The sequence below is a fragment of the Suricata suricatta genome, chromosome 4 (assembly GCF_006229205.1).
Source record: "Suricata suricatta isolate VVHF042 chromosome 4, meerkat_22Aug2017_6uvM2_HiC, whole genome shotgun sequence".
Taxonomy (NCBI): Eukaryota; Metazoa; Chordata; class Mammalia; order Carnivora; family Herpestidae; genus Suricata; species Suricata suricatta.
The window spans coordinates 54,588,645-54,616,498 of record NC_043703.1 but is presented as its reverse complement, the minus strand read 5'-3'; the positions used below and the strand labels follow the sequence as shown (position 1 = coordinate 54,616,498).

Sequence of the window (27,854 nt, the reverse complement as noted above, 5' to 3'; positions counted from 1 at the left end):
TTAGTTATCAGACTTTTAAAAGAATAAATAATAACAGGAAGATATAAAGATGCTGTCCTAGCCAACTTGGGCTGTTATAACAAAATACTGTAGACTGAGTAGCTTAAACTAAACAGACATTGATTTCTCACAGGCGTAGAGGCTGGGAAGTCCAAGGTCAAGGTTCTGGCAGATTAGGTTCCTGATGAGAGGCCCACTGTAGACAGCTTGTCTTCTCACTTTGTCATCACATGGAGGGGAGAGTGCGCTCTCTTCTCTTCCTTTGCTTTTAAGGACACTAATCTCAAAATGGGAACCCCACTCATAGGGCCTCATCTAAGCCAATTATTCCCAAAGGCCCTCACCTTCAAGTACTGTCACATGGGGAATTGTATAAATTGGGGGGACACAAACATTCAGTCCTTAACAGTTGCTTTTAAATTAAACAGCTAAGTTGTTTTTCTTGAAGACTAGGTAAGAAGAAAAATACTGAAACCATAACTTGACAGCAAATTGGTGCTCTGACCTTAATTTGGTAGGCTGATTATCCTAAGCTTGAACTGAATTTCTTTTAAAACTTCCATCCTTTCAACACCAAATTTGAATAGAAATGTGATTAGACTATATTGAGTTTTTTCAATGATAATATTATGAACTTTTTTTTTTTTTTTAAGTTCTGTGAACTAATCACCAAGGGGGTATTGCAGACATTCTTGAAACAATTTTTAGTATACTCCATAGATAAACTTAAAACTAACCAAAATCTCAGTTAACTGAAGAGCCACATTTTTTATTTTATTAATTTAGATATTTCCAAATTGACTAGAACCTGATGAAATTGAAATTGGAAAGCACCAAACAAGAACCATTCTAATTCTCAATCTTGCAGTATTTTTCTTTTAAGTAAGATGCATTTGAATGACCATTGATGATAGATGGTTTTTCAAATTTGGGTAAGACTCTGTGAGCATTTCTACTCATACCTATAAGTAAAAACATTTCTACTAAAAGTTGGTTAAATTATAGGGCTTATGACTTAACTTTTTTTTGAAGAGGAAATATTTTTTATGAAAAGCCTAAAGGTTTAATGGAATTGCTGATAACAGGAATATTTAGGTGAATATGGTGTTTTATAGTTAACTGACTTTTTTAGTCAGTTATTAATCCAAAAGGTATTTTTGTTTACTTGTTAAGTCCTTGTTCTGCGAAAGTCTTTCTAATATAGTGGATCACTTTCCTGAGTCAGGAACATGTATTTTATGTATTTGAAGCTTTTATTGACAAAAGGTCTGCTAAGGCATCATTGATAACAGCATAGTTAAAGGCTGCAATTCTCCATGAGGGGTGGTTTTGCCTCCTTGGGGACATTTGGCAATGTCTGGGTAATTTTTTTTATTGTTGTAAATGGGGGTAAGAGGGAGATGGTACTGGCTTCTGGTGGGTAGAAATCAGAGGTGCTGCTGACATACTATGATGTACAGAACACTCCCCCCCCCCCCAAAGAATTACTGAATACAAAATGTCAGTACTACCAAGAGTGAGAAACCCTGGGTTAGGATTAATAATAATTTTGCCACTTTTGTGGATATTAAAAAAATATTTATAGGCACTGAATGTAATTTTAAAATACTTAGACTAGGACTCCAGAATGTTTTTGAACAAGCGTCTAGTCTTCAAAATGATTGTTTTGAAGAATATGATACTAATCTGGGTTATGTGGTCCCTGTTATTTTTTAGACATTTCTTTTTAGTTACTGCACAAACGTATATGTATTCCAGCTTGCCATCACACACACATTTTGCATGTTCGTTGTAGACAGGTCCCAGAATATAACAGATTGTAGGAGTGATTCAGATGAGCTTTGTGAGGTTTTAAGTTATTCCTCTGGTAGCAGTGAAAGCAGATTGGAAGGGCATAGAAGCAGCCTTAGTTAAGCCGACTCATGAACGTAATCTGTGCTAACTTAGAGTGAACATTGGTTATTTAAGATAAAGATAGTATGGACAGTAGTCTTTTCCTTCACCATAGCATTCTTTCCCCGTCCTAAATGTCAACCCAGGCTGTACAGGCTAGGTTTGGCTTAGCCAGTGGTAACTTTTCCCTTTCCCTGCAGCCTTGAATTGCCAGCGTTTTCACAGCCACTCTCTATCTAGATTTTACTATTGTGTTTTCTCTTCAGCTTTTTGTGGTTTCCTCCCTCCAAGTACCTACTCACACTGTCAGAGATGATCTCTGATAAGAGTGAATTCCATACTATAAGCGAGGGTAGTATTTTCCTTGCCTGTGCTCAGGGACAGTGTTACCTGGAAAAGGAAGTGTACCTTGGAACCAAAGCTTGGGAGCAAGATAGTGCATGTCTCATCTAGAACTGTTGCCTTGGGCTGACTTAGTATCAGATATTTAAAAATTAACATTATTGTACAGCATTGTGGATTGAAATTTATCCTGGAATTCTGGTTCACACTTTTAGCTTTAACATTCGGGCTTTTTGTTGTTGCATTTCTTTACAGGTCTACTTCTCCAGTAGGACAGCATCATTCTCCTATATCCTCCAGACATCACTCATCTTCCTCACAGTCAGGATCATCTATTCAAAGACATTCTCCTTCTCCTCGTCGAAAAAGAACTCCTTCGCCATCTTATCAGAGGACAATAACTCCACCATTACGACGCTCTGCTTCTCCTTACCCTTCACATTCTCTGTCTTCTCCTCAGAGAAAGCAAAGCCCCCCAAGACATCGCTCTCCAATGCGAGAGAAAGGGAGGCATGACCATGAGCGAACTTCACAGTCTCATGATAGGCGTCATGAAAGAAGGGAAGGTACATACTATACTGTATCTTGATTTTTTTTTTAGAGTTTTTTAAGTATTTTCTTTATTAAAAAAAACAGACATTCGTATTTATTGTTGTAATAAGGGAAAGAGGAGAACTGTATTAAGTCTTCTGTAACAGAAGAGTTCTTGAGGGCAGTAGGAGGCACTTTAATGACATGGGAAAACAAATGCCACCTAAGTGGGCATATTCAAGTATTCTAAGGCGGTGCTTTTTCAAGTGCTAGACGTTTTGGACTGTCTGATTCTTAGAGCATCCCTCTAATTGCTTGGTTGATCCTTTAAAAAAAACATGTGAACAAAAGAAAAGCAGCAACCCAGGGGGTAGAGTTTGAAAGCATCAGACATTTATAAAGAGGTAAGGGCTGTGGGACCAGTCAGAAGGTCGGCGTAAACCATGCGATCACGTTTCTGGGTGTAACTCTAGAAAGTAGTGAGCAAAGCTGTTTTCCTTTCTAGATTCCCTAGAATTAGCTTTGGCTTTTTACTCCCTATTCAAGCTGAGATGCTATTCTGATCTGGCAGTACATCTCTTTACTCCTTGTCCAAGCTTCTTGTTCTTATTTAAAGTTTTTTCCTAACTTCTTCTGAGTTGGTGTTTGAACGTAATGAGTACTCAGGAAATATTGCTTATTTGCAGTATTTCTGCTTAATATGCATTTTAAAATAAGCCTCTCTGTGGGTTACATAGTACAGCAGTCTCTATGAAACATGTTGAATTTAGTTGTCTGTATCAACAGTGCAAGTAATAATCAAATTATTTTATTCAAGAAAATGATGGTATATAGGTAGGGACCTGAGAGGACATCTGTTGCATAGAATTTTTTCTTGTGTACATGATTTTTGGAACCAGACTGGCACAGCAGTATTTACGGAACATTGGTAAGATGGGAAAATGCTCTTAGCACCTATGTATTAATTTTAATAAGATACTTAATTAGAGTTTACCAGGACTATAGTATATATTTAATGATGACTTCTTGAATGAAAACTCTTTAGTTTGTTTAATAACTATGTTTTGAAATAATAATGAGAGGAAATAGTATGCATTTAAGTCTTACAGGAATGCTTTTTTTTGTGCTAAGAGTGGCTTATATTACAGGAAGAATCCATTTAATAATAAACCATATGTTTAGTTTCTTTGTAAGGAAGATGTTTCTTTAGCCTTCCACATAAGAGATGTAGCAGATGTTTGTTCCTCTGTTTTGATGTCATTTTCTGAAATTAAAAATAATTTTAGTGGAAGAATGGAGAGGTAGATAACAAAATACAGTAACCAGATGTATTTGTAAAGACAGATGGTGGAATTATAGAAAAAGGATCTGGTAGTGAGTGAACATATTTTTAGGCACAGTTGGCAGTGAAGGAGGACTTGAAGTCACAGGTGTGCACAAAAACGGATGGAGACCTATCAAATCCTTGCCTGATGCTTTTGTTCTTAAATGGCCTTTGTGGATATAAGCACATGGACAAAGTAACTGGCAGAAGAGATGAGTTACTAATGTGAGAATCCAGGGGGTCGGTGTTTGGGTGCTTGAGAAAGTCTATAGACCTAGCTACCTGAAGGAAAGAGAAAAGAAGGTAAATTTACAATGTTTTAGGCATTAGAGCTGCTACGTTTGCTAAAATAATAGCCTCAGATCTTGAGGCAGTTCCAGAGTGTCTAATAGCAACATATATAAAGGAAGCTGATTTAAAAACAAGGCAGTATTTGTTTTTTGAGGTTCTCTTGTTAATCCTTTGACGTCATACCAGATTTATGCTATAATCAATTTATACTTACTCATATCACAGGAATGGGTTCTCTTCTTTGCACATTCCTTTTAGATAGGGGGTCGCCTAAACCATTTAGGCTCTAGGTCTCTTATTTCTTCATTTATACAGTGACAAAGTTGAAATAAATGATCAGTGAGTTTTTTAAAAACTGAAGTTCCTTTCTTATTTTTCTATGTTAGTAAAAAAGCATTTCTAGAAAATGCTTTAAGTAGAGAAAACTTTAGACAGGATGGATCCCACTGAACAGTTCAAAAAAAGAGAAGGTGAATAATATCATCTCTGCCAGCCACCTTACTAACTATAGGCCAACTCTTAAGTGCTGTAAGTACATTTGAGGTGGTCATGGGTAGTCTAGTCTGGTGGAAGTGGTTAAAGTCACTGTGTACCTCTGGATCTAAAAGTAATTTCTAAAAAATAAGCCATATCCATGATAGGAGACCAACTACTTATTTCAGTTATTTAAGATCTGTAAGAATGGGTAAGTTGGGACACTGAAAGATCCTATTCAAAGTTTATCTAATCAAGAACAGAGTTCTATCCAAGCATTAATAAAATTACCTTTGGAATTTTAGCGTATGTATGGTTTTAATTTTCTTATTTGCCCATGTGTTTTTATTTTCTGCAAAGAACATGAATTACTATTTTTAAAAAATTGTTTTAAGCTCTAAATTACGTATATTGTGTAGTTTCTCAACATTTTGTGAAAGGAATTCTAGTTCATTCCCAAACTTGGCCTTACAGAGACCAGAAGCAAAAGGGATAGAGAAAAGGACACAAGAGAAGAACGAGAGTATGAACAAGATCTGAGCTCTTCTAGAGACCACAGAGATGACCGAGAACCTCGAGATGGTCGGGATCGAAGAGATGCCAGGGATACTAGAGACCGGCGGGAACTGAGGGACTCCAGAGACATTCGGGACTCCAGGGAGATGAGAGATTATAGCAGAGATAACAAAGAGAGCCGTGATCCCAGAGATTCTCGGTCTGCTCGTGATACCCACGACTACAGGGACCGTGAAAGTCGAGATACCCATCGTAAGGAGGATGCCTATCAGGAAGAATCCCGAAGTTACGGCAGAAACCATTTGAGAGAAGAAAGTTCTCGTACTGAAATAAGGAATGATGCCAGAAATGAGTCTCGAAGTGAAATTAGAAATGACCGGATGGGCAGAAGTAGGGGGAGAGGTCCAGAATTACCTGAAAAGGGTAAGGTTTTTGACTTGTCAATAAATTGTGTCTTGTATGTTTATATAGAAATTATTAAATCTTTTAAGTTTTCTTTTCTAAATGTATTCTTTTTTTATATTCGTTATCATTTTGTCAAAGTAATTTTCAACTAGTTGAATTTTGGCCTTCTCTATAGGAATTGTTAAATTCCTAAGATGTAGGAATTTGCCCAAGTAGCAGGAGATAAATGGATCCTGATCCTATATTCCCTGGTTGAATTATATCCAGTCATGCCTACTCTCTTGATTAATGTGGAGCACTGAGAAAATTGCTATCAGGCTTTAAAAAGGTAGAATCAAAAGAAAATAATTTCTACTAAATAGATACATATATGATAAAGTTATTAAAGTGGGATTAAAATGGTGGGCTTTCAAAATTGATGGTATCAGAAATGACTGTGTATTCTGTAGTATACTTGTGCTTGCTTCAGACCACTTCAGATTATCGCATGTCAGAGTCTTGAGCCATTTTTCTTCCCCTAAAAACCATGGCCATCACTTAGTAACTACCTACCTAAATGTATTTGTCTCCAAACTGCTTGGACTGAATTAGTTTTGGCCTCTTTTTTCTCTGTCTTCTTTCCCCTCCCTAAAATGCTTCTGCAGAATTCTGAACACGCATTCTTTCTATTGGTCTTTTGGTCTATCTTGTTCAGTATTACAGTTTCACATTAAGCTGAAGGCCTCGTACCTTCTTGGCTTTTTTTGGCTGTTTGCTTTTTCATATATATTTTTTAAATGATTTGTTGTTTTAAAAAATTCATGGAAAATGGTTGGATTTTTATTTCAAGTGCATTAAATTTATGAATTTATAATGTTTTCCTATTAAAGTCTTCTACAGGTGTTATCCCTGGGTACCCAACATTTTTGGTGCCCCTGTCAATGGTACTTTAAAAGAGTTTTCTCTCTTTTTAATAATGCATTCACATGACTCAAAATATCAGAAGAACAAAAGGATATATGGTGAAAAACCTCCCTACTATCCCTGACCTCATTTATCCTTTGGCCAGTTTTGTCTGTATCCTTCCCAGAAATATTTTACACAAGCAGATTTGTATGTTTACTCATAATCTCCTCTAGTTTTACAAACTTACTTTTTTAAAAAACCTATATACTGCTCTATACCCTGCTATCTTCACTTAAAAAATACCTTGGAGGTTATTCCACTTTACTCAACTGGATAAATAACTAACCCTTTCTTTTTGGTGCATATTGTGTATTGTAGGATATACTATAAAGCTTTTTATAAGTTTTTATTTACATTCCAGTTAGTTAATATACAGTGTACAATATAGTGATTCAACACTTCATACAGCCCCAGTGCTCATCACAACGTGTACTCCTTAATCCCCATCACCTGTTTAACCCATCCCCTCACCCACGTCTCCTCTGGTAATCTTATCAGTTCTCTTTAGTTTGCTTTGCCTCTCTCTTTTTTTTTTAATCTTTACTTATTTGTAAATTCCACATGAGTGGAATTTGTCTTTCTCTGATTTACTTCACTAAGCATAATACTCTCGGACTCTATCCAGGTTGCAAATGGCAAGATTTCATTTTTTATGGCTGAGTAATATACCATTGTATTTGTACATACCACATCTTCTTTACCCATTCATCAGTCAGTGGATGTAGGGCTATTTCCATAATTTGGATATTTTCAATAATGCTACTGTACATATAGAGGTGCATGTATCCCTTTGCAGTAGTTTTTTTTAATATATATATATTCTTTGGGCAAATACCTAGTAGTGCTATTGCTGTATTGTAGGGTAGTTCTATTTTTAACCTTTTGAGGAGCCTCCATACTCTTTTCCACAGTGGCTAGACCAGTTTGTATTCCTACCAACAATGCAGGAGGGTTCCCCTTTCTCTACATCCTCAACAACACCTGTTGTTTCTTGTATTGTTGATTTTAGCCATTCTGACAGGTGTAGGTTATATCTCATTGTAGTTTTGATTTGCATTTCCCTGATGATGAATGACACCGAGCATGTTTCAGGTGCCTGCTTGGGATTATGGGTCTCCCCCCTCCCACCCCTTCCTCTCCATGCAGGTGCACGCACATGGATGCTTTCAAATAAGGTTTAAAAATACTGAGTTCTATATATATATGGGGTCTTTTTCCTGTGCATACACACCTGTGATAAAGTTTAATTTATAAATTAAGCACAGTAAGACTAACAATAATAACACAATGATAATAATATACAACAATGAAAGTTATGTGAATGTGGTTTTCCAGAAATTTCTTATTGTACTGTACTCACCCTTGTGGTGATGTATCCCTGTGTGATGAGTCGAAGTGAGATGAATAATGTAGACACTCTGAGATAGCCTTAGGCTACTGTTGACCTTCTGACTCGATGTCAGAAGGAGAATCATCTGTTTCCGGACCACAGTTGACCATGGCTACCTGAAATAGCAGAAAGCAGAGCTGCAGATAGGGACGACGACTATAAATCCTCTACTGATCGATGTGTAGGTATTCCACTCTTTTTTGGTTTTGAACAGTGCTTCAGTAAATAACTGTGTGTCACTAAATAATATCTTTTTTAAAATATTTTTAAAACTGTTAGTATATGGAAATGATAATTGATATATATATTATTAACCTTACATTGTTATATTGCTTATTTTCATAGTGGATTTAATTAGATTCTCTTAAACATTTGTGTCTGGGAACAGACAGACTTGGCTCTTCTTTTCTGCTTTTGTACTGTCAGTAACCTCTTGAGCATCTTTTTCAATATAATATTGAATATGAATGGTATAATGGGCTTCTTTGCTCTGTTTCAGATTTTAAAGTATTATTGTTGGCATTTCACCATTAAGCATGGTGTTTGTGGGTTTTTAGATTTTTTTTTTAATTGTGTTAAGGATGTCTCCTAATATTCCCAACTTTTGTATCCTGGCATTACTTTTTTAATAAATGTTTACTTACTTTGAGAGAGAGCAAAAGAGAGCACAAGCATGTGTGGGGGAGGGGCAGAGAGCTAGGGAGAGAGAGAATCCCAAGCAGACTCCGTGGTATAAGGACACAGCCCGACGTGGATCTTGATCTCACGAACTGAACTGTGAGATCATGATCTGAGCTGAAATCAAGAGTCACACAACCAAATGAGCCACTCAGGTTCCCCTATCCTGGAATTTCTAAGATAAATGGAATTTTTCCATTTTTAAAAAGTTTTAGAATAAGTTTGTCAAAATTAATGTTGAATGAAGCATCTGTGTTGTTTTTTTTTTTTAATGCTTTTTATTTATTTTTGAGAGACAGAGACAGCTGGAGCAGGGGAGGGTCAGAGAGAGAGGGAGATACAGAATCTGAAACAGGCTCCAGGCTCTGAGCTAGCTGTCAGCACAGAGCCCGACGCGGGTCTCGAACCCACGAACCGTGAGATCTGACCTGAGCTGAAGCCGGACACTTAACCGACTGAGCCACCCAGGCACCCCGCGTCTGTGTTTTCAATTGAGATAACATAATTAGTGGCATGATGGTAAATATTAAACAATGAACTCTAGAAAAAGTCCCTACTTTATACAGCGGTATAAAATAGCAGATTTTGAGCTGCTAACAGCCCAAGAGATGTGCACAATTGGCTCTTTCAAGCCAGCCTGAACTGCTTCTAGCATACCACTGCATAGTTCATTTTTTATGTTCTTGTTTGGTTTGAGAATCCGAGTTATACTAGACATATAAAATGTGTTGGAAAGTGTTGCTGCTTTTTTCCTCTAGAACAATTTACATATGCTTGGTTATGTATTCTGTGACAGTTTAACAACATTTGTCTGTTAAACCTGGTTTCCTTTTTTTTTTTTTTTTGATGCTTAGAGCTTTTACTACCAATTGAGTTTCGTATAAGAGTTATAGATTTAAATTACTATAGTATAGATATGTTTTTTCTTAAAACAGTATAGTTAAGTTATATTTTTCTATGAATGTTTTTCAAAATTTTTATACAAAGATGCTCTAAAATTTCTTTTTTAAAATCTCTATTATGATTATGTTTCCTTATTTTTCTTGCTCAGTCTTGCCAAAGATTTGGCTATTTTGAGTCTTCTTTTGTTAATATTCTTTTGTATCTCTTTTGGTCTATTAATTTCTAGTCTTGGGTTTTACTTTGTTATGAAATGTGTGGTAATTGTATTAATAACCATTCTAAACACTATGTCTAAATTTTAATATGATTACTACTTTGACTCATGAGTTACCTAGAAAAAGGATTTAAATTTTTTGATCATACTTTTTAAAATAAATCCCCTTCCCTAATTTTAATTGTTGCTGGAAAAGACTTTGAAGTCAGCTCTTTGGTATTTGTATTAGTTAAGACTTAGCGATGGCTCAGAAATTTTTATAAATGTTCTGCATGGGCTTTTAATTGTTGGATGCAAAGGATATCTCTGAGATCAAGCTTGTTAACCATGTTTTCAAATCTACATTTAATTCTTTTTAGTTTGCCTTTTCTAACATTACAAAGAAGTGAGTTGAATCTTCCGCTGTCTCATTGTGAATTTGTCAATTTTGTGTAATGTGATCAATTTTAGCTTTGAATATTTTAAGGCTTCAGTGTTAGGTACACATAAGGCACATTATTCCTTTTATCATTGTAGAATGACCCTTTTATCATTGTCATTGTAGGATGACCTTCTTTATCCCTAGTAGTGCTTTCAGTCTTGAAGGTTATTTTACTAACATTTCTTTTGGTTAGGATTTGATAAGTATCTTTTTTCATCCTTTCAACCATACTGTAATTTTAAATGTGACTAAGCAGCATAGTTTAGACATATGTTGAATCTTCTTATTGTATCATCTTTGATTAAGTTTCAACTCCTTCTCTCTCTTTTGTTTCCTGGGTTGTATCCTCAGACATATCTTTTTTTTTTTTTTTTTAACTAATTATCTCTTAACAGCATCCAAGCTGTCCATTTAACTTATTGATTCGTAAATGTTATATGGGATTCATCTCTAGTCTTTAAAAAAATGTTTAAAATTTCTTCTTTGTGGTCTTTGTTAAAGCCTTCTATACGTGTATTTTGATCATTAAAATACATTGTTAACAGTATTTAGAATTAGTCTGTAATTCTTTTGAGGGCTTATAGCCTAATATGTATAGTGTGTGTGTGTGTATAGCTGTGTTTTTTAAAAAACCACTTGGTTGAGATATGATTGACATACAAAAAGCTGCTCATATTTAATGTACACAACTTGAGCTTGGAGATAAATATATAATCATGAGACCATCACTACCATCTATGGCATAAACATATCTGTCACCTGCAGAAGTTTCCTCAGGCTATTTATTACTTTGTATGTATGTGATGAGAACATATAAGATTTACCCTCTTACCAAATCTTTGAGTTTCAATACAATATTATAACTGTGGGCACTATGCTATTCTGCAGATCTCTAGGACTTACTCATTTTATACAGCTGAAACTTTGTACCCTTGACTAATACCTTTATATTTCCTTCTACCTCCAGCCTTGTCAGTTACCATTCTACTAAGAGTTTGACTATTTTAGATTCCAAATATAAGTGGTATCATGTAGTATTTGTCGTTCTGTGTGTGATTTATCTCACTCAGCGTAATGTCCTTCAGGTTCATCTATGTTATCTCATATGGCAGGATTTCTTTTTTTTTAGGGCTGAATAATATTCTGTTATATGTATATGCCACATTTTTATTTTTACCCATTTGTTTGTCAAGGGACATTTCAATTGCTTCCATGTTTTGACTATTATGAGTAATGCTGTAGTGAACATGGGAGTGCAGATGTCTCTTCTGGATCCTGATTTCAATTCCTGGGTATATTCCCAGCAGTGTGATTACTGGATCATACAGTGGTTCTATTTTTTAATTTTTTTGTGGATCCTTCATCTTTTTTTTCAGTAGTGGTTGTGTAGCCTTACATTACCATTACCACAGTCAAGATACTCAACTGTGTATCATAGGACTCCCTGTACTACCCCTGTATAGCCGCACTCGACTCCTCTCTTTTGTCCCTGACCCCTGACAACCACTAATATGTCTTCCATCTTATAATTCTTATTTCGCAAATAATGGAATCATGCTATAATGTATCCTGTTAAGAGTGGCTTTTTCACTCCGTGCAGTTACCTTGAGGTTCATCCAAGTTGTTCCATGTATCATTAGTTTGTTCCTTGGAGTATTCCATGGTCTGGGTATACCATAGTTTAACCATTCACCATTGAAAGACATTAAAAGACATTTGGGTACTTTCAAGATCTGCGCTTTTACAAATAAAGCTACTACGAACATTTTTTTCCCACATTTTTTTAATGGAAAGTTTCAGGCACCACTTAATGTTAACAGAGTACTTTGGTTCTGTATTGGACTGTTTTTGCTATAAACTATAATCAGAGCAATAATATATATCTACTTTTTCATTATTTTCATGGTATTTCTGTGAATTAGATATGAATAGTTTTTGTTTGGGGGAGGTGGGGTTTGGGTTAATTGAAATAGTTGTCTTGCTTAATGATTTCATTATGACTTTTTTAATAGATAGTAAAAACTGGGACCTAGCTTACCCAAACCCGTCATTAGACCATTTGGGTGTTGTGGTCCAGCGTTAAATATTCTTTTCAACAATGATTATCATAGTTTGAAACACCAAAAAAGAAAAGCAACAACAACCCCAACACACCTTAACCTGTATGTTTTATTTGGGAAGAAAGATTGTGACTGATGAAACATGTTGAATAAAGTGTATGTGTTTAAACATCTGTGTGAATATCCTTTGTTTAGGAAGTCGAGGCACAAGAGGTTCTCAAATTGATAGTCACAGTAGTAGTAGCAACTATCATGACAGCTGGGAAACTCGAAGTAGCTATCCTGAAAGAGACAGATATCCTGAAAGAGACAACAGAGATCAAGCAAGGGATTCTTCCTTTGAGAGAAGACATGGAGAGAGAGACCGTCGTGACAACAGAGAGAGAGGTTTGTCAAATGGCATATTGTTAAATAATGGCCAACAGTGGTTGGGAGAATCATTTTTTAAAAACCGTTATCACTTTACTTTTTTAATATATGTCTTAAGACTTTTGCTTGTTGACATATTTGAAACTATTATATTTACTCATACAGTCTTCTTTGTTTACTTTGAGAGTATGTAAATAGCTGGCCACCAGTACCTGCTTGGCAACAGAGCAGGTACTGAAGTGTCGTAAGTACTTGCATGCTGCAAAAACGGAAGTGCCCTACTTTAGGTCGCTCGCCTTAACCAAATAGTTTGTAACCCTTTAAAGAATGTAGATAGATGCTTGGGTGCCATTCTAGGCACTTCCGATTCAGGAGATACTTAAACTGTCTGACCTCAGTATCCTGGCCACTCACTCATTAGCTGTGATAATAAACTGAGTCTTGCAAGGCCTGTCAAAAGAACAAGACGGGGAAAAGATGATGTTAGGGCAGGGGGTTGTTTGAAGAAATATTTTTTGCATGTTCCTTCTTGGGAATCTGTAATGCTTGCTTTAGCTAATTTTATATTCTTGTATATCTTAAGCTAAAAATTTTTGGTTACTGTATTAGATTCTGTTCTATTAGATTCCTCTCTTATATCACTTTTGAAAAAGATTACTAGAAGTCACTTAAGAAGGGTTATAAGTACTTTCTTTAACAAGCTTTTATTGTCCATATATATTAGGGCGTTTAAAGATCTTATGAAGGTCTTACTAACTTTGGCTGGTTACTAAAGTAAGGTTTGCTATAAGGCTGAGATTAATATAGTACAAAACTTGATAGGGTAGGAAATTGAATGATGCTTCATAGTGGGCTGAATCACAAAGGTAATATTGTATGTTGATATGGACAGTGATGAGAGAACGAAGTCACTAAGACACTGTGTGCTTTGGGAATATAGATGAGATCAGATTTGGTTGAGTTCAGTTTATTAGGGTAAGCCTAATGCATTGGGTTAAAAGATGTGTAGGGTTTCCTCAGTTACAGATGAGGCTGGAATTTATATGCTGTATGTTGATATCTGAAATTATATCTTCTCTAATGCTGATTCACCTCTCTTTAACACTATGTCCTCATAATGCTATGCTTTTTTAATACCTCCTCTTCCCCACCGCCCCTGACCCAGTTTGATATTCGAGCTCAGGGTTTTTTCCTCTACTCCTGAAGTCAGTAGTAGCATTTGGTTTCAATCTTACATTTATTTCTCAACCATACGTATATTGAGTTTCCAGGAACTTTGATAGTTGCTTTATATATGTGTTCCCTGACTTAATATCTTTTACAATATTAAGTCAGTGAATATATATAAAATATTCTTAAAATCCTTTTATCTTTATAATATTCCTGTGAGTGGAGATATGATAAGAGAATTCATGTTTCATAACGGGATTTGGGCTAAGAGAAGGATAGTGATTTTCCACTATTACAGAGATGTAAGTTTCAGGGCTATAATTGAAACTTGTATCTTCTGATTGCAAGTCCTATTTTCTTTCTGTTTTACTTTACTTCAATAAATATCAGTTGTATGATTAAAATAGAACTGTATTTTTGAGGTTACTGCTATATTCTACAGTGTTTATTGAGAGCTCACGCACTTCAGCTAGGTTCTTCAAGTACAGTAGTTCTCATGCTTATAGAACTTAAGAGAGGGAAGATACCTCCCCTGTCCTTTAAAAGAGAAATGACTGTTAAATGCACTCAAGAAAACAAAAAAGGGGCCTAGATAGAAATAAAGGATAAGAGAGGACCTACCTCACATAGACTCTTTATGAAAAGTTTGAGATGACATTTATGAGGAAGCATAAATGCAAGAGAAGGTAGCATTGCAGAGGTTGAGGGTAAAAACATTCCATGCAGAGGGAAAAGTTATTAGGCCAATTCCCCAAGATGGAGAATAGTTTTAATACGTTCTACAGTTTGAAAGAAGACCGATGTGACTTGAGTATGATGAGCAGCAGGGAGACTGATAGAGGGTGAGGGTGGAGATGTGCCCAGGCACCTTGTTCTGTGCTCAGTAATTTCAGTCTTCCCTTTGTTCTTCATGGGCTGATTAGCGCACAAATAGGCAATTGAAGGGAGATGAGTGCTACCACTATATGAAGTTCTGTGAGACAACAAAGGAGCAAATGGAGTTGTGAGGAAATCAAGAAAGCTTCCTAAAGAGTTTGCTAGAAGGAACAGTGGAGGAAACACTTTGCAGGGAGAGGGTATAGTATGTGCAAACATGCAGGACCAGAAGAAACATGCTTTTGGAGCAGTAATGAATTCTGATGTTGGAGTAGAGGTGCATGCCATAATTGGTAGGAAAGGAAAGAAGCTAGTAGAAACAATTGATGAGAGACTATAGGCCCAGTTCTAAATAGCTTAATATATCAGGCTAAAATGTTTGATTCAGTTGCCTTTTCACTGCCTGTAAGACCACCATTTTTAAGCAGTTGGAAAAAATAGAGTTTTCATGAAAAAAGTATAAGCGATTCTGGGGAAGGACTTGTAGACAAGGAAATCAGCCAGTTACACTGTTGATGACATAGACACCTAAGAGATGATCAAAGTTTGTGTTAATAATATTAACTGTAGGGATGGAGAGAGGAAATGGAATAAAGAAATATTTTGAGAGTGAAGTTGATGGGACTTGGAAAACTCAGAGATTCCGTCTTTCATGAATGGGTATGTCATTCATTAAGATAAGGAAATATATGAAGGGAATCATATCTTTGAACACATTTTGGGGGAAAGATAGGAAAAACAGTTTAGATACATTAAAGTGGTGTTCTTTTATCCTTTCCATTTTCTTTGAAGTAAGGGACATTGTCATTTTGGTTGGGGAAAATAGAGATTTTATCTGTCAGAGAAGAGTGCATAAAATAGTCTATTCCCTGACATTGCTATAATCAGAAATTTAAGTCTGAACTTAAGTTGCAGTATTGAATTTCAAGTTGTTTTGTAATAATTGTAACATTATGACCCCTAAACCAGGAATTCAGACTGTGTTAAGACCATAAATATGTGGCATTTGGGGAATCAGAAATGCACAATAGAACTATTTTAAGTTGGTTTCAGCAAATGCTTTGTAAAAGGGTTTAAGAGAACTGACTTCTACTGATGTCCTAATAAATCTGCCATCTCTGTGACTTTGGCTAGTCAACTTCTGGACCATAATTTCTGTGTTTTTAAGAAGGAAAGGGCTGGAGAAGGTTTTGTTTCGTTTTAGCTTTAAAATTCTATGAACTTCTGTATTGATCTGTAACCTCTAAGAGCAAATATCCATAAGGGTTTTTTGTTTGTGATAAGATAGGGTATTCAAATTACTTATACTGAACCTTTCCCTGGAAATATCCTAAAATTATTCTGGTTAATAAGTTGATATCAGATATTCTACTTGAAAACCTGTTGACCATACTGTAGTATGACCTTTAGGGTTAACCCATAAACATTACTACATAATATGAAAATAGGAACATCACAGTAGCCTAGACCATACCATAATAAATTACTTTCAGAAATTGCTAGCTCTCTGGAAAAGTTGATGCCATTTTCTTACACATTTTTGATCCCAGATTAATTTCCTGCTCAACTGGGCATTATGGCAGCATGTATTCATTTCCTCTATGTTTATATGATTCATGTACTAGAAAAAAATTACATATATACATAATGTGATAAGGTTATCAGTTAATATTTTTAAGAAAACAGCTCTTCATCTGAGTGATCAGTTATATGATTAAATAAAACTTCTAGTATATATAAATATGTATCACTAATACGAAACACTTTATATTTACTTCAAAATTGCTAAGCATAACTACCCTTAATATTCTAACTTATGATAAATTGATATTGCAGCAACAATTATTGACAAATGTTTGGTTCTATATTTTCCTCACATAATAGCTGCACTTTGATGTGTATATATTTTAGCCTGAAATTAGAGGTGTGACTTACGAGGGAAATTTTTTTTTTCCTTCAGCTCCTATGTTCTACACCTCCTGCTGCCCCTATCCTTTGCCACCAGTGTTCTCAGGTCCTGCTGGGGGGACAGAGAAGATCAGAGGTGAAGGGTAGAGATGGCAGAAAGTGGGGTTGGAGCAGTGGGCTGGAGGTAGGGTAGGGAGCATGCAGAGAAAGATCAAAGGCGGATCAGTGGGAGGTGGGAGGGGGGTTGATGGGGAGCAGAAAACATATTAGTTAGAGGGCAAATAAAACTTACCTCTAAGAAAAAATTCGTCAACATCTAGGGGTGATTATTTGGATGATTAACTTAAAACTAAATATAATAACCTGATTTGTTGCCACTGAGACCCTATACACAGATAAAATTTAAGATTTGCCAGACTGTCTTAACTAATAGGTTATCTGTCAAATTAATCACTGACAAAACTTGATTTTCATTGTAGATCAAAGACCAAGTTCACCAATTCGACATCAGGGAAGGAATGACGAGCTTGAGCGTGATGAAAGAAGAGAGGAACGAAGAGTAGACAGAGGGGAGGATAGAAGAGATGAAAGGGCTAGAGAAAGAGACAGGGAGCGAGACCGAGACCGAGAGCGCGAGCGGGAAAGGGAGCGGGAGAGAGAGAAGGAGAGAGAATTGGAAAGAGAGCGTGCCAGGGAGCGGGAGAGAGAAAGAGAAAGAGAAAAGGAGAGGGACCGTGAAAGAGAGCGAGATCGTGACCATGATCGAGAGAGGGAGAGAGAGAGGGAGCGAGACAGAGAAAAAGAGCGGGAGCGAGAAAGAGAAGAGCGGGAGAGAGAGAGAGAACGAGAACGGGAGAGGGAGAGAGAACGAGATCGGGAACGAGAGAGAGCAAGAGAAAGAGAGAAAGAACGAGAGCGTCAAAGGGATTGGGAAGACAAAGACAAAGGACGAGATGACCGCAGAGAAAAGCGGGAAGATGCCCGAGAAGACCGGAATCCTAGAGATGGACACGATGAGAGAAAGTCAAAGTAAGAATGGCAATGGATCCGGTTTTTTTAAAGTAACATTTCAGTAGAGTTCAAAACATTCCATTTTCATTTTTTTCCCCTCTCTATATTTTCCTGTATTTCAACTTTATTATATATATTTGGTGTTTAAAGTCTTTTGAATTGTCTAGGAAGAAAAAGTTTCTCATTCTATTTCAGACATGGATATAATTAATTATTCTTGTTTTCTGTGCCATTTTTGATGGTATATTGGCTTGTTCAACTTCTATAGGCTGTTTTTAACAGGACTCCAGCCTAAAAGTGGTAAGATCAGTGAACCTGTATCTCATCAAAGCCACTTTAAAACTAGTTAATGGATTGACCAGTCACCAAGAGATAGTACCTGTGCCACTCCTGATAATCCTTCATTGAGTTTGATGGACTTACAAGTCTGGAGTCACTACCCCCCAGTGACAGAAGCATTCACAGTGTCTGAAAACTGAAGGAGGTCCTGCAACCACTGCATGGCTACAAGAGGATGAGAGACGGACTTGTCCTCTCTTGAGCTATGGAGTTACAGTAGATTATTGGGGTCAAAAGATGTGTTCTCATTAACTCATCTCAAGTATCTGAGGACAGTTTCTCTTTCTCCCCCCCCCCCTTTTTTTCCAACCAAAAAAGAATTGCTCAGGTATCTGGGAAGTTCATGGTTAGAGTTTGTTCTGATGTGACTATATTCAGACTTTAAAACAGTGCAGCAGGAATCCTGTCTGTCCATTTCTCCACTGTTTTCTTCTGTGTGAGTTCTTGTCTCAGAAAGGTTTTCTCCAGATTATGGCTACCATGGCCCGAGGGTATGCCTGTCAGCGGCACAGCCCTCTCTGAGGCTGGGACTCTCATTGGCTGAGGAATAGACAAAGGCCGCTAAATTACTGTAGCCGTGCGACTTTTGGACTTTGGTCAGTTTTGAGGTTTCATGGACATAAAACCAACCTTGTTGGAGTTAACTCTCTTTTCTTTTTTAATACCAACTGGGATAAAAGGTATGGTTAAGTTTGCTCAAACAAACTGGAAATAATTTATATGTTCAATTCCATTGCTCCCGCTTCTAGCTCATTTGAATTATGAAGAAAACAGCTCCCTCCTTTAGGCTGTTTTTCATCATTGCTGTTGTAGTTTATGATCATGGACAAAGAACAAAGCACAGACGTGGAGACTTCTTCTGTTAGGTCTTGGCTTCCCTTCAGTCTGCAGCCAGGGTTTTCTGTAGTTCACACCCTCCGGCTTCTCCTTCCCCATAGGTAAATAATCTTATGTTAACATAAAATTCAGATACTACCTTTAACACATGTAGGCACACAATACATATTTCTCTTCTCTGACCTCCTTAAAGTCTCTGAGATTGAATTTGTGAAATCTTTGTTATTTCAGTCCCATGCTCTAATTTTATTTTCCCGTGTTTCTGATTTCTGCTTACAGTAGCAAAAGCTTCTTCTGGTTTTTCATGGCTGGGCAATCCAAGTGTTGCAAGGACCCCAGAAACTTAGGAGTCAAATAGCTTTGTAACAATAGCTATATGAGATTAACATCTTGATGTTTTTATCAGTTGTACTGTCCTCTCAGTAGTTGAATTTATCCAGAACTTTTTTTAATAGTACCCCTATTATGAGAAGATTTTGTTTGCTGAATTGCCATACTATTTATTTTACTCAATGTTATTTCTATAGATATTTCTTAGAAGTTAAAGTTCTTCTTTTGTATATTTTATTTCACTGTATTTTGGTATGCCAGTTATCTTTGCTGTGTATCAAACCCCACAAAAAAGTCGGTAGTTTAAAACAAGAGCCAGTTACCTGCTCATCATTCTGTGGCTTAGCACTTTGGGCTGGGCTCAGCAGAGCAGTTCTGCTGCTCTTACGCAAGTTCACTCATGTTTCCACAGGCGGTCTGGCAGTTCATCTGGGTCTGGATGACCCCCGATGGCCTCACTCTCAGGTCTGGCATTTGGTGCTGGCTGTTGTTTAGGACATCTCATTTCTCCTTTACATAACCGTTCATCCTCCATAGTCTAAACTCTCCATATAATGATAGAAACATGCCAGGAGGTCAAAAGCAGAAGCTACAATGCCTCTTGAGTCCTGAATTTCTGGAAAAATCACTCTGTCACTTTCACCTCATCCTCTTGTCATAGCAAGTCAGTGGGACAGCCCAGACTCAAAGATTGGTGGAATAGATGGCCTGATGATGGTCGTACTTTAGCTAGGGAATTGTATGAACTTGAGCCTGCAAGTTGTCACAGTAATCTCTTTTTTCCCCCAAATCCTGATTACACATCTGTGTAAATGGGCTGTGAGGGAAATGTGTGTGCTACAGTATGTTTTGCAACTTTTGACCATGCCATTTTTAAACAATGTGGGGGGTCTTGGGGGGAAAAAGGTCAATTTAATGATGATGTAGGACAGCATTAGAATAATTTGAGTACCAGAGATAGAAATCTCTAGTCATTTAATGTTTAACTTAAAGAATAAGACGTATAGTGAACATCTTAATTATTTTATTAATTTGCCACCAAGCAAGCGATTTAGTTCTAAGATGAGGGCAGGAACCAATTTTTACAGTTTACTCACAGCATAACTGGCACTTGGGCTTATGATAAAACTAATATGAATTCCTATCTTTTTTACTCCAAAGCAGATACTAATGTTCACCTTGGGCTTTCCAGAGTATTTTTTCATCATAAAATATAAAAATAATGACTGTTCTAGTAGAGGATTTATGAATATGCTAATTCCTCTGTTGTATGTTACCACCTTACAAGTATTAAGTCTGATGATTTGATGAAGAAAGGCCTGTTGCCATGTGTTTTAAGTCACAATTGTATGTCTTAACAAGTGAAGTGGAGACTTTGATTAGAGATGCTGAATACCTTTTGGCAGTATTGCTCTCCTTACAATTATATTTTCTATTTATAATGAAGAAATAATACTGAAAACTAGTAAAGAAATCTCTTTTTCATTCTCTGGAAGTTTATAAATTATATTTGTCCAATTTAGGAAGCGCTATAGAAATGAAGGGAGTCCTAGCCCTCGTCCGTCACCTAAGCGCCGGCGCGAACATTCTCCCGACAGTGACACCTACAACAGTGGAGATGATAAAAGTAAGCAGAATCTGTTTTCTGTGTTTCTGTACCCACATTCCTTTGCAACCATGAGACCATTCTTTGGCATTAATAGGAACTGATGAAATGAGATTTAAAATTTTTCGGGGCACCTGGGTGACTCAGTCGGCTAAGTGTCTGACTTCTGTTCAGGTCACAATCTCACAGTCTGTGGGTTCAAGCCCTGCGTAGGGCTCGGTGCTGACAGCTCAGAGCCTGGATCCTGCTTCGGATTCTGTGTCTCCCTCTCTCTCTGTCCCTTCCCTGCTCGTGCTCTTTCTCTCAAAAATGAACATTAAAAATTAAAATAAATAAAATATTTCTTGCTCTGCTGCCTCTGAATCTCTTGTGTGTTTAAAGTTCATATTAGGAATACAGTTACTGTATCGTACTGGCACTGTCATCTCCTACTGTTTGTAGTAAATCCATATTTTTAGTGAAATTATTGCTACTTTTAAAGTTTTAAAATGAAAGAGAGAGGTTGGGTTATTACTATTTCTGTGTAACATGCAACGTTTGTTTACCTGGTGAAAGTGTGATTGCTTTCATCTTTTTGTGTAGATGAAAAACATAGACTCTTGAGCCAGGTTGTACGACCTCAAGAGTCTCGTTCTCTCAGTCCATCACACCTTCCGGAAGACAGGCAGGGTAGATGGAAAGAGGAAGATCGTAAACTGGAAAGAAAAGAGAGTTCAAGGCGCTATGAAGAGCAGGAGCTCAAAGAGAAAGTTTCTTCTGTAGATAAACAGAGAGAACAGACAGAAATCCTGGAGAGTTCAAGAACTCGTGTGCAGGACATGATAGGACACCACCTGTCGGACGAGCGAGACACATCTGATCGAGTTCATGATGAGAACAGGAAAAAAGCAAAAATTCAGAAGAAACCTATTAAGAAAAAGAAAGACGATGATGTAGGGATAGAGAGGGGTAATACAGAGACAGCGTCTGAAGATGGTCAAGTATTTTCACCGAAAAAAGGACAGAAGAAGAAGAGTATGGAAAAGAAACGTAAGAAATCCAAAGGCGATTCTGATATTTCTGATGAAGAAGCAGTCCTGCAGAGTAAGAAGAAGAGAGGCCCGCGGACTCCCCCTCTAACAGCCAAAGAGGAACTGGTTGCAATTACCAATGGTAAGAATGGCCATCTAGAGGATTCTCAGAAAAAAGAAGATACGGCTTTCAGTGACTGGTCTGACGAGGATGTGCCTGACCGAGCAGAGGTGGGGGAACCAGAGCATGCTGCCACGGCTGTCACTCCCGGAAGGACTCCTTCTCCGTCCTCCCTTCCTCCCCCTCCTCCTCCCTCGGCTGCCGCTTCCGCCCCGGCTACTCTTGCCACTTCTGCCTCTGCCACCAGCATTTCCTCCTCTGCCACTCCCACCAATAGCGCCAGTGAAGACTCGCACAGGAAGTGCCATAGAACACGCGTGGAGAAGGTGGAGGCACCTCATGTAACCATAGAGGAGGCACCGCATCGCAAGCCGGTGGATCAGAAGAGGAGCAGCAGCCTCGGGAGCAATCGCAGTAATCGAAGCCACACATCTGGTCGTCTCCGCTCGCCATCCACGGATTCTGCCCATCGGAGTGGAGATGACCAGAGTGGTCGAAAGAGAGTACTGCATGGTGGCTCAAGAGATAGAGAGAAAACAAAAAGTCTGGAGATCACAGGAGAGAGGAAATCTAGGATTGATCAGTTAAAGCGTGGAGAACCCAGTCGAAGTACTTCTTCAGGTAATAAAATTGAATTCTAACCTAGCCAGTGCTTCCTGTCCTATATATTTTATACAAATTGGAATTTTAAAGTTAATGCTAAAGTGGTTACATTATGTACTGCCTTAAATTTTAAGGAACATAAAAACTTAACCATGTTACCAAAATGTTACCTTTTATGACTTTAACATTATCATAATAGAGATAACATTGAGTGATTGCCATCAGTTTCATATCAGGATGTTAGTAGGATATCTAGGTGGAAGGGCTTATGTATTCGAGTCCCTTACTGATGCCTAAAATTTTAATCTTCCTGCTCCTCCTGCAGTAAGCTCTTTTTCTTTTGACCACAGAAAATAAGGTAGGGGTAAGAAGAGATCAGATCATGAAGTGATCAGTTCTGTCAATGCTTATCCGTTTTATGTATATGTTTCTTGGAGGATATTTTGTGGTTATATGGAAAATTACATGTTTCCTTGCCTTGTACATATTTTAATTAGCACTTTAATTGAGAGCAATTTTTCCTTAAAATGAGTTCCTTGAATAATTGGGGATATGGAAACATCAAATGTCAGTTTTAAAGGACCCCAAAATGAAGCATTTTTTTCTTTGCCTTCTCTCTTCCTCCTCTTTTTCTTTTCTTTCCTTTCCTTCCATTGAAGTGTAGTTGACATACAGTGTTACATTAGTTTAAGGTGTATAGCACAGTGATTTGATATAAGTGTAACAACCGTGAAGAATTTTATTTCTTACCTAGTGTTAACTCTTTGTATATTTATTTTAGATCGTCAGGATTCAAGGAGCCATAGTTCAAGAAGAAGTTCTCCTGAGTCGGATCGACAGGTCCATTCAAGATCCGGGTCGTTTGATAGCAGAGATAGGCTTCAAGAACGTGATCGATATGAGCATGATAGAGACCGGGACAGAGAGAGGAGAGACACAAGACAGAGAGAATGGGACCGAGATGCCGATAAAGATTGGCCACGGAACAGGGACCGAGATAGATTGCGGGAACGAGAGAGAGAACGAGACAAAAGGAGAGATTTGGACAGGGAAAGAGAGAGACTCATTTCTGATTGTATGGAAAGGGACAGGGACAGAGACAGAGACAGAACTTTTGAGAGTTCCCAAATAGAGTCTGTAAAACGCAGTGAAACAAAACTGGAGAGTGAGCATGAAAGAGACCTAGAAGGCACTTCCCGAGACTCTCTTGCTTTGGATAAAGAAAAAATGGATAAAGATCTAGGATCTGTGCAGGGATTTGAAGACCTAAACAAAGCTGAGAGAACTGAGAGTTTGGAAGGTAAGTGCCTTGTTGTCTTTTTTTCTGCTCCAGTTCTTTTCAGATTTCATAGGAAATACTTTCTTGTGAAGGTATTCTGATAGGAATAAGGAAAAGCCTTATGATATTTCAAAAATGTGATCCTCCGGTTGGTACTCTTCATGCTAGATTTGCTTCAAATTAGCCCAAATGAAATAAAAGATAGTTGGATGCAGTAAAAAATAGTTATCATCTTTTCTTAGAAATTAAAAAAAATCATAAAAATGGAAAATATTTCTTGATTCAGAGACAGATTCAAGTAACTCTTAGTGGTCCTGTTTTTCGGGGCAGTTGAGAACGAATACACAAAATAATAAACACTCCCTGAAAATGCATTTCCCCTTTGGCCCACTCAGAGCCAGCCTCAGCTGTGGGGAACATCATTCTCCACTGCCTCTCCTCTCTCTTTACCGCCTGTCTAGTACAGACCCTCTCATGCCTCTGACATCTCTGAATGCACTGCACTCCAGCCGCCTTTGTACTGTCTCTTCCCATTGCCTGGTAGATGTTTGCCCTCTTATCTTCTCTTACTCAGACTTCATTTCCTCGTCTGCATCATTTCCTCTGTGAAGCCTTCTCTGCTAACGGTACTTATTCAGGTTGCCATAGCACCTTGTCTATATATCTTTTATACCATCTCACCACTGTATGACAATTATTTTTCCTTGGTTTTTCTCCCCACTATACTGTACTCCTTTGTTAAGGACCAACGCTTTTCATTTCGTTATCATCAGGACTGTAGCAAGGATGCAGTAAATGATTGATGAATGAAAATATGTGCTGCCTGTGCATATATGCCCACATCTTGTTCTTCGCTGAATTATATAAGCTACCTTAACAATAGTAATGGCTCCCCTGAAAATTGTCTTAGAATTTCTGCCTCCTTGAGATTTTCCAGCTCTGGTACCAGTGCATAACACCATTGTTCTAATAACAAGCCCTCAAGAAACTTCTACTTGTATATAAACAGCAATTATTTTACTGTTCTTTTTATTTGTTGTAATATACATTGGGCCTAGAATAAAAGTTGTATTCGTTTGAAACTATAAACATCTTTACCATCTCTTGGTTATCTAATTAGATATATTCCAATATGCTATCGGTTCTATTTTTTCTACCTGACAAACACATTTCTATCTCAGTGTTTCTTCACATTATGTTTTCATCTCAATTTTGAGTATAAATAGCCTCAAATCATGAGCCATAGTACTAATGGAGGTATAACCTTGGAGAATAATTGAATATAATTGAACTAATCATAATGACTCCCGTGTGATTGGAGTCAGTGCCCCTCATCCCTAAAATATATCAGTCACTGGTTGTGATCACACGTAACATAGCATAGAAATTTATGGGTGAATTACCTAGAGTGAGATGAAAAATTTTATTCACCTCAAGTAGGAAAATGAGTGGGATAAACTTGAAAAAAATACAAATCCTATTATCTGCTTTTAGGTTTAGATGTATATTTGAATAATGAAGTCATTAAATTTGATTACATTAGAAGTGGATTGGTGGAAGTATAGGGAGATTATTATAGAATGCAATAGAATAGGAAATTATAGAATGACCAGAAACATCTCATAGTTTATTATGTTTTATTTGCTGCAAGTTTATACCTGTAAAGCCTACTGTTGCATTTTGCTAACAGTGTTGTAAACTCGGTAAAAGTGTGTGGATAACTGGCGATTAGAAATGGTAGATATACTCTCTAGTTTTAGGGTAGTTTTCAGTTCACAACTAACTCACCAGGTGACAAAGGCTAACCTAAGTAGTTGATTGGTAAGACAAAATATATGCTAGTGGTACCAGCAAAGTATTTTTAAACGTATTACAACATTCTCTGTAAAATTTTGTTGGGATAGGGAAGACGAATTGGGAGGTAGAGGGAGAATTAGTGGCACTTTTATATTTTTTCCTCACTGCTGTAGAGGTCTTCAGTATCATTAGCTAAATACGATGAACTAAGATTTAAATTAATGAGTTTATTTAAGTAAAGAAATTACTGTATCCTTTTGAAGTTAGTAAATTTGTCTGGCTTTATTAAAGTTTTGTTATAAAAAAATCAACACACATAAGCAAAATTAATGTTAGTGGTACCTTTTGTCATATTTTAATTGTAATCTTATAACTTTTCGGTATTGCTTTTTATACTGTTTTTGCCTTTAAATTTTAATTCAGGTATTTTGAATAATTAAGGAACATAGTCTTCTAAGGAAAAAATACTTTTCTAATATTTTAGTGTGCACAGCTTCTGTGGTTTCACTTAAATGTCCCTCTGGTGCGCTCTGACATGAAAGTAATCTTTCCAAAGCAGGAGATGACGAGTCCAAATTAGATGATGCACATTCATTAGGATCTGGTGCTGGAGAAGGGTACGAGCCAATCAGTGATGATGAACTAGATGAAATTCTAGCAGGTGATGCTGAAAAGAGGGAAGACCAACAGGATGAGGAGAAGATGCCAGGTAATCATTTACAACGGTGGTTGGACATAAAAATTATTTATAGTGTTAAGGTATTTTTGCTCCCTTTCATACTATGCTAATTAATGAAAGGCAGTTAGAATTTTCCCTTTTGTTTTATTTCAGACTGAAAGACCAGTACAACGAAAATTATAGTCTGTATGCTCTATACACTTTTTAAGTCGACATTGCCTATGAATTGGACAGGGTCCCATTTAAAATAGCAAAATTCTAGTATTTCCATTCCAGAAGTTGAAATTCATATTATGTGATTTGGGATCTAACCAAATACTGACTGCCTAGCAATGTTCTATAGCTGTACGGTACAAGGCTTCACGGGTGTGGTGCCACAAGCCAGCTTCTGAAACAGTCATTCAGAATTTGTAATTGTGGAAAGTCTAGGTAAGCAATATATACCTCTATCACTTCTGTAAGTTCAGTAATTACTTTCCCTCACAGCACTGCGCACCGTGCTGTGGGTCCCTCCTAGCACTGCACGCATTGCCAGAGCTTATTCTAGTGACAGCAACATGCAGCGACACCCATTGATGTTCCTGCAGATCATCCCAGTTAGTCTGATTTTCTTGATCTCACCACTGTGACATCAGGACTTGGGCCAGAATCAAGAGTCAGATGCTTAACCAGCTGTGCTACCTAGGCGCCCCGTTACAATTTTTATTATACTGAGGGTCCTGGCTTTGTCGGGGTATGTAAAATATTAAAATTTTATTTTGACTTAATTTGGTTCTGTATTTCACAATTTTTCTACTAATATAAAAGGTATGTATGATTATCTTCTTTATTACATGCCATTAGGTACTTCTAAATAGAACATTACTATTTTAAATAGTAAGAATATTACTATTTTAGATAGTAAAATGTTTCATTAAATAGTAAAATGTTAATTTTTTCCATTGTTCCTTTTCAGTGGATGGATTATTTGTTTACAGTATCAATAGCCACTGCCTCAGTTATTTGTAGGAACGTGTTTTGGTTTTTGTTTGCTTGCCTGTTTTCTTTTGCTGACTTTATTGTAAAGGTCCTTAGATTCTAAATGTAAGTCTTTATAGTAGAGCTTTCACTTTAGACTGTTATTTTTCATTTTAAACACTTGCTTTTTATACTTTCTATGTTTTGCAGTTTCTGTTTCTCAAAAAAGATAACAATGCTATTTCTTGGTGTAAAAACAAAATCCCATTTTTAACTTTTTACAGATCCATTAGATGTGATAGATGTGGATTGGTCTGGTCTTATGCCAAAGCATCCAAAAGAACCACGGGAGCCTGGGGCTGCCCTTTTAAAATTCACACCTGGAGCTGTTATGCTGAGAGTTGGGATTTCTAAAAAGTTAGCAGGTTCTGAACTCTTCGCCAAAGTCAAAGAAACATGTCAGAGACTTTTAGAAAAACCCAGAGGTAATTCCATTCTAGTTTGTGTAATGTCTGCTGCAGCTTAATATGCTTTTGAAAAGGGTTCTGCTTTGTTTTCATGTAGCACTCCAAATA

General features: G+C 37.1%; 1 protein-coding gene across 2 annotated transcripts in view; it reads left to right on the top strand.

Annotated features, from left to right (window-relative positions):
- Positions 1 to 27,854, top strand: part of ZC3H13 (zinc finger CCCH-type containing 13) — a 93,578-nt gene that overhangs the window by 54,011 nt on the left and 11,713 nt on the right. For both annotated transcript variants that reach the window (XM_029936724.1, XM_029936723.1), the window contains exons 9-17: positions 2,491 to 2,801; positions 5,330 to 5,794; positions 12,583 to 12,774; positions 17,190 to 17,739; positions 20,751 to 20,854; positions 21,416 to 22,585; positions 23,349 to 23,867; positions 26,203 to 26,352; positions 27,564 to 27,764. In XM_029936724.1, the coding sequence (XP_029792584.1) occupies positions 2,491 to 2,801; positions 5,330 to 5,794; positions 12,583 to 12,774; positions 17,190 to 17,739; positions 20,751 to 20,854; positions 21,416 to 22,585; positions 23,349 to 23,867; positions 26,203 to 26,352; positions 27,564 to 27,764 (3,662 nt within the window). The remainder of the gene's footprint in view (positions 1 to 2,490; positions 2,802 to 5,329; positions 5,795 to 12,582; positions 12,775 to 17,189; positions 17,740 to 20,750; positions 20,855 to 21,415; positions 22,586 to 23,348; positions 23,868 to 26,202; positions 26,353 to 27,563; positions 27,765 to 27,854) is intronic.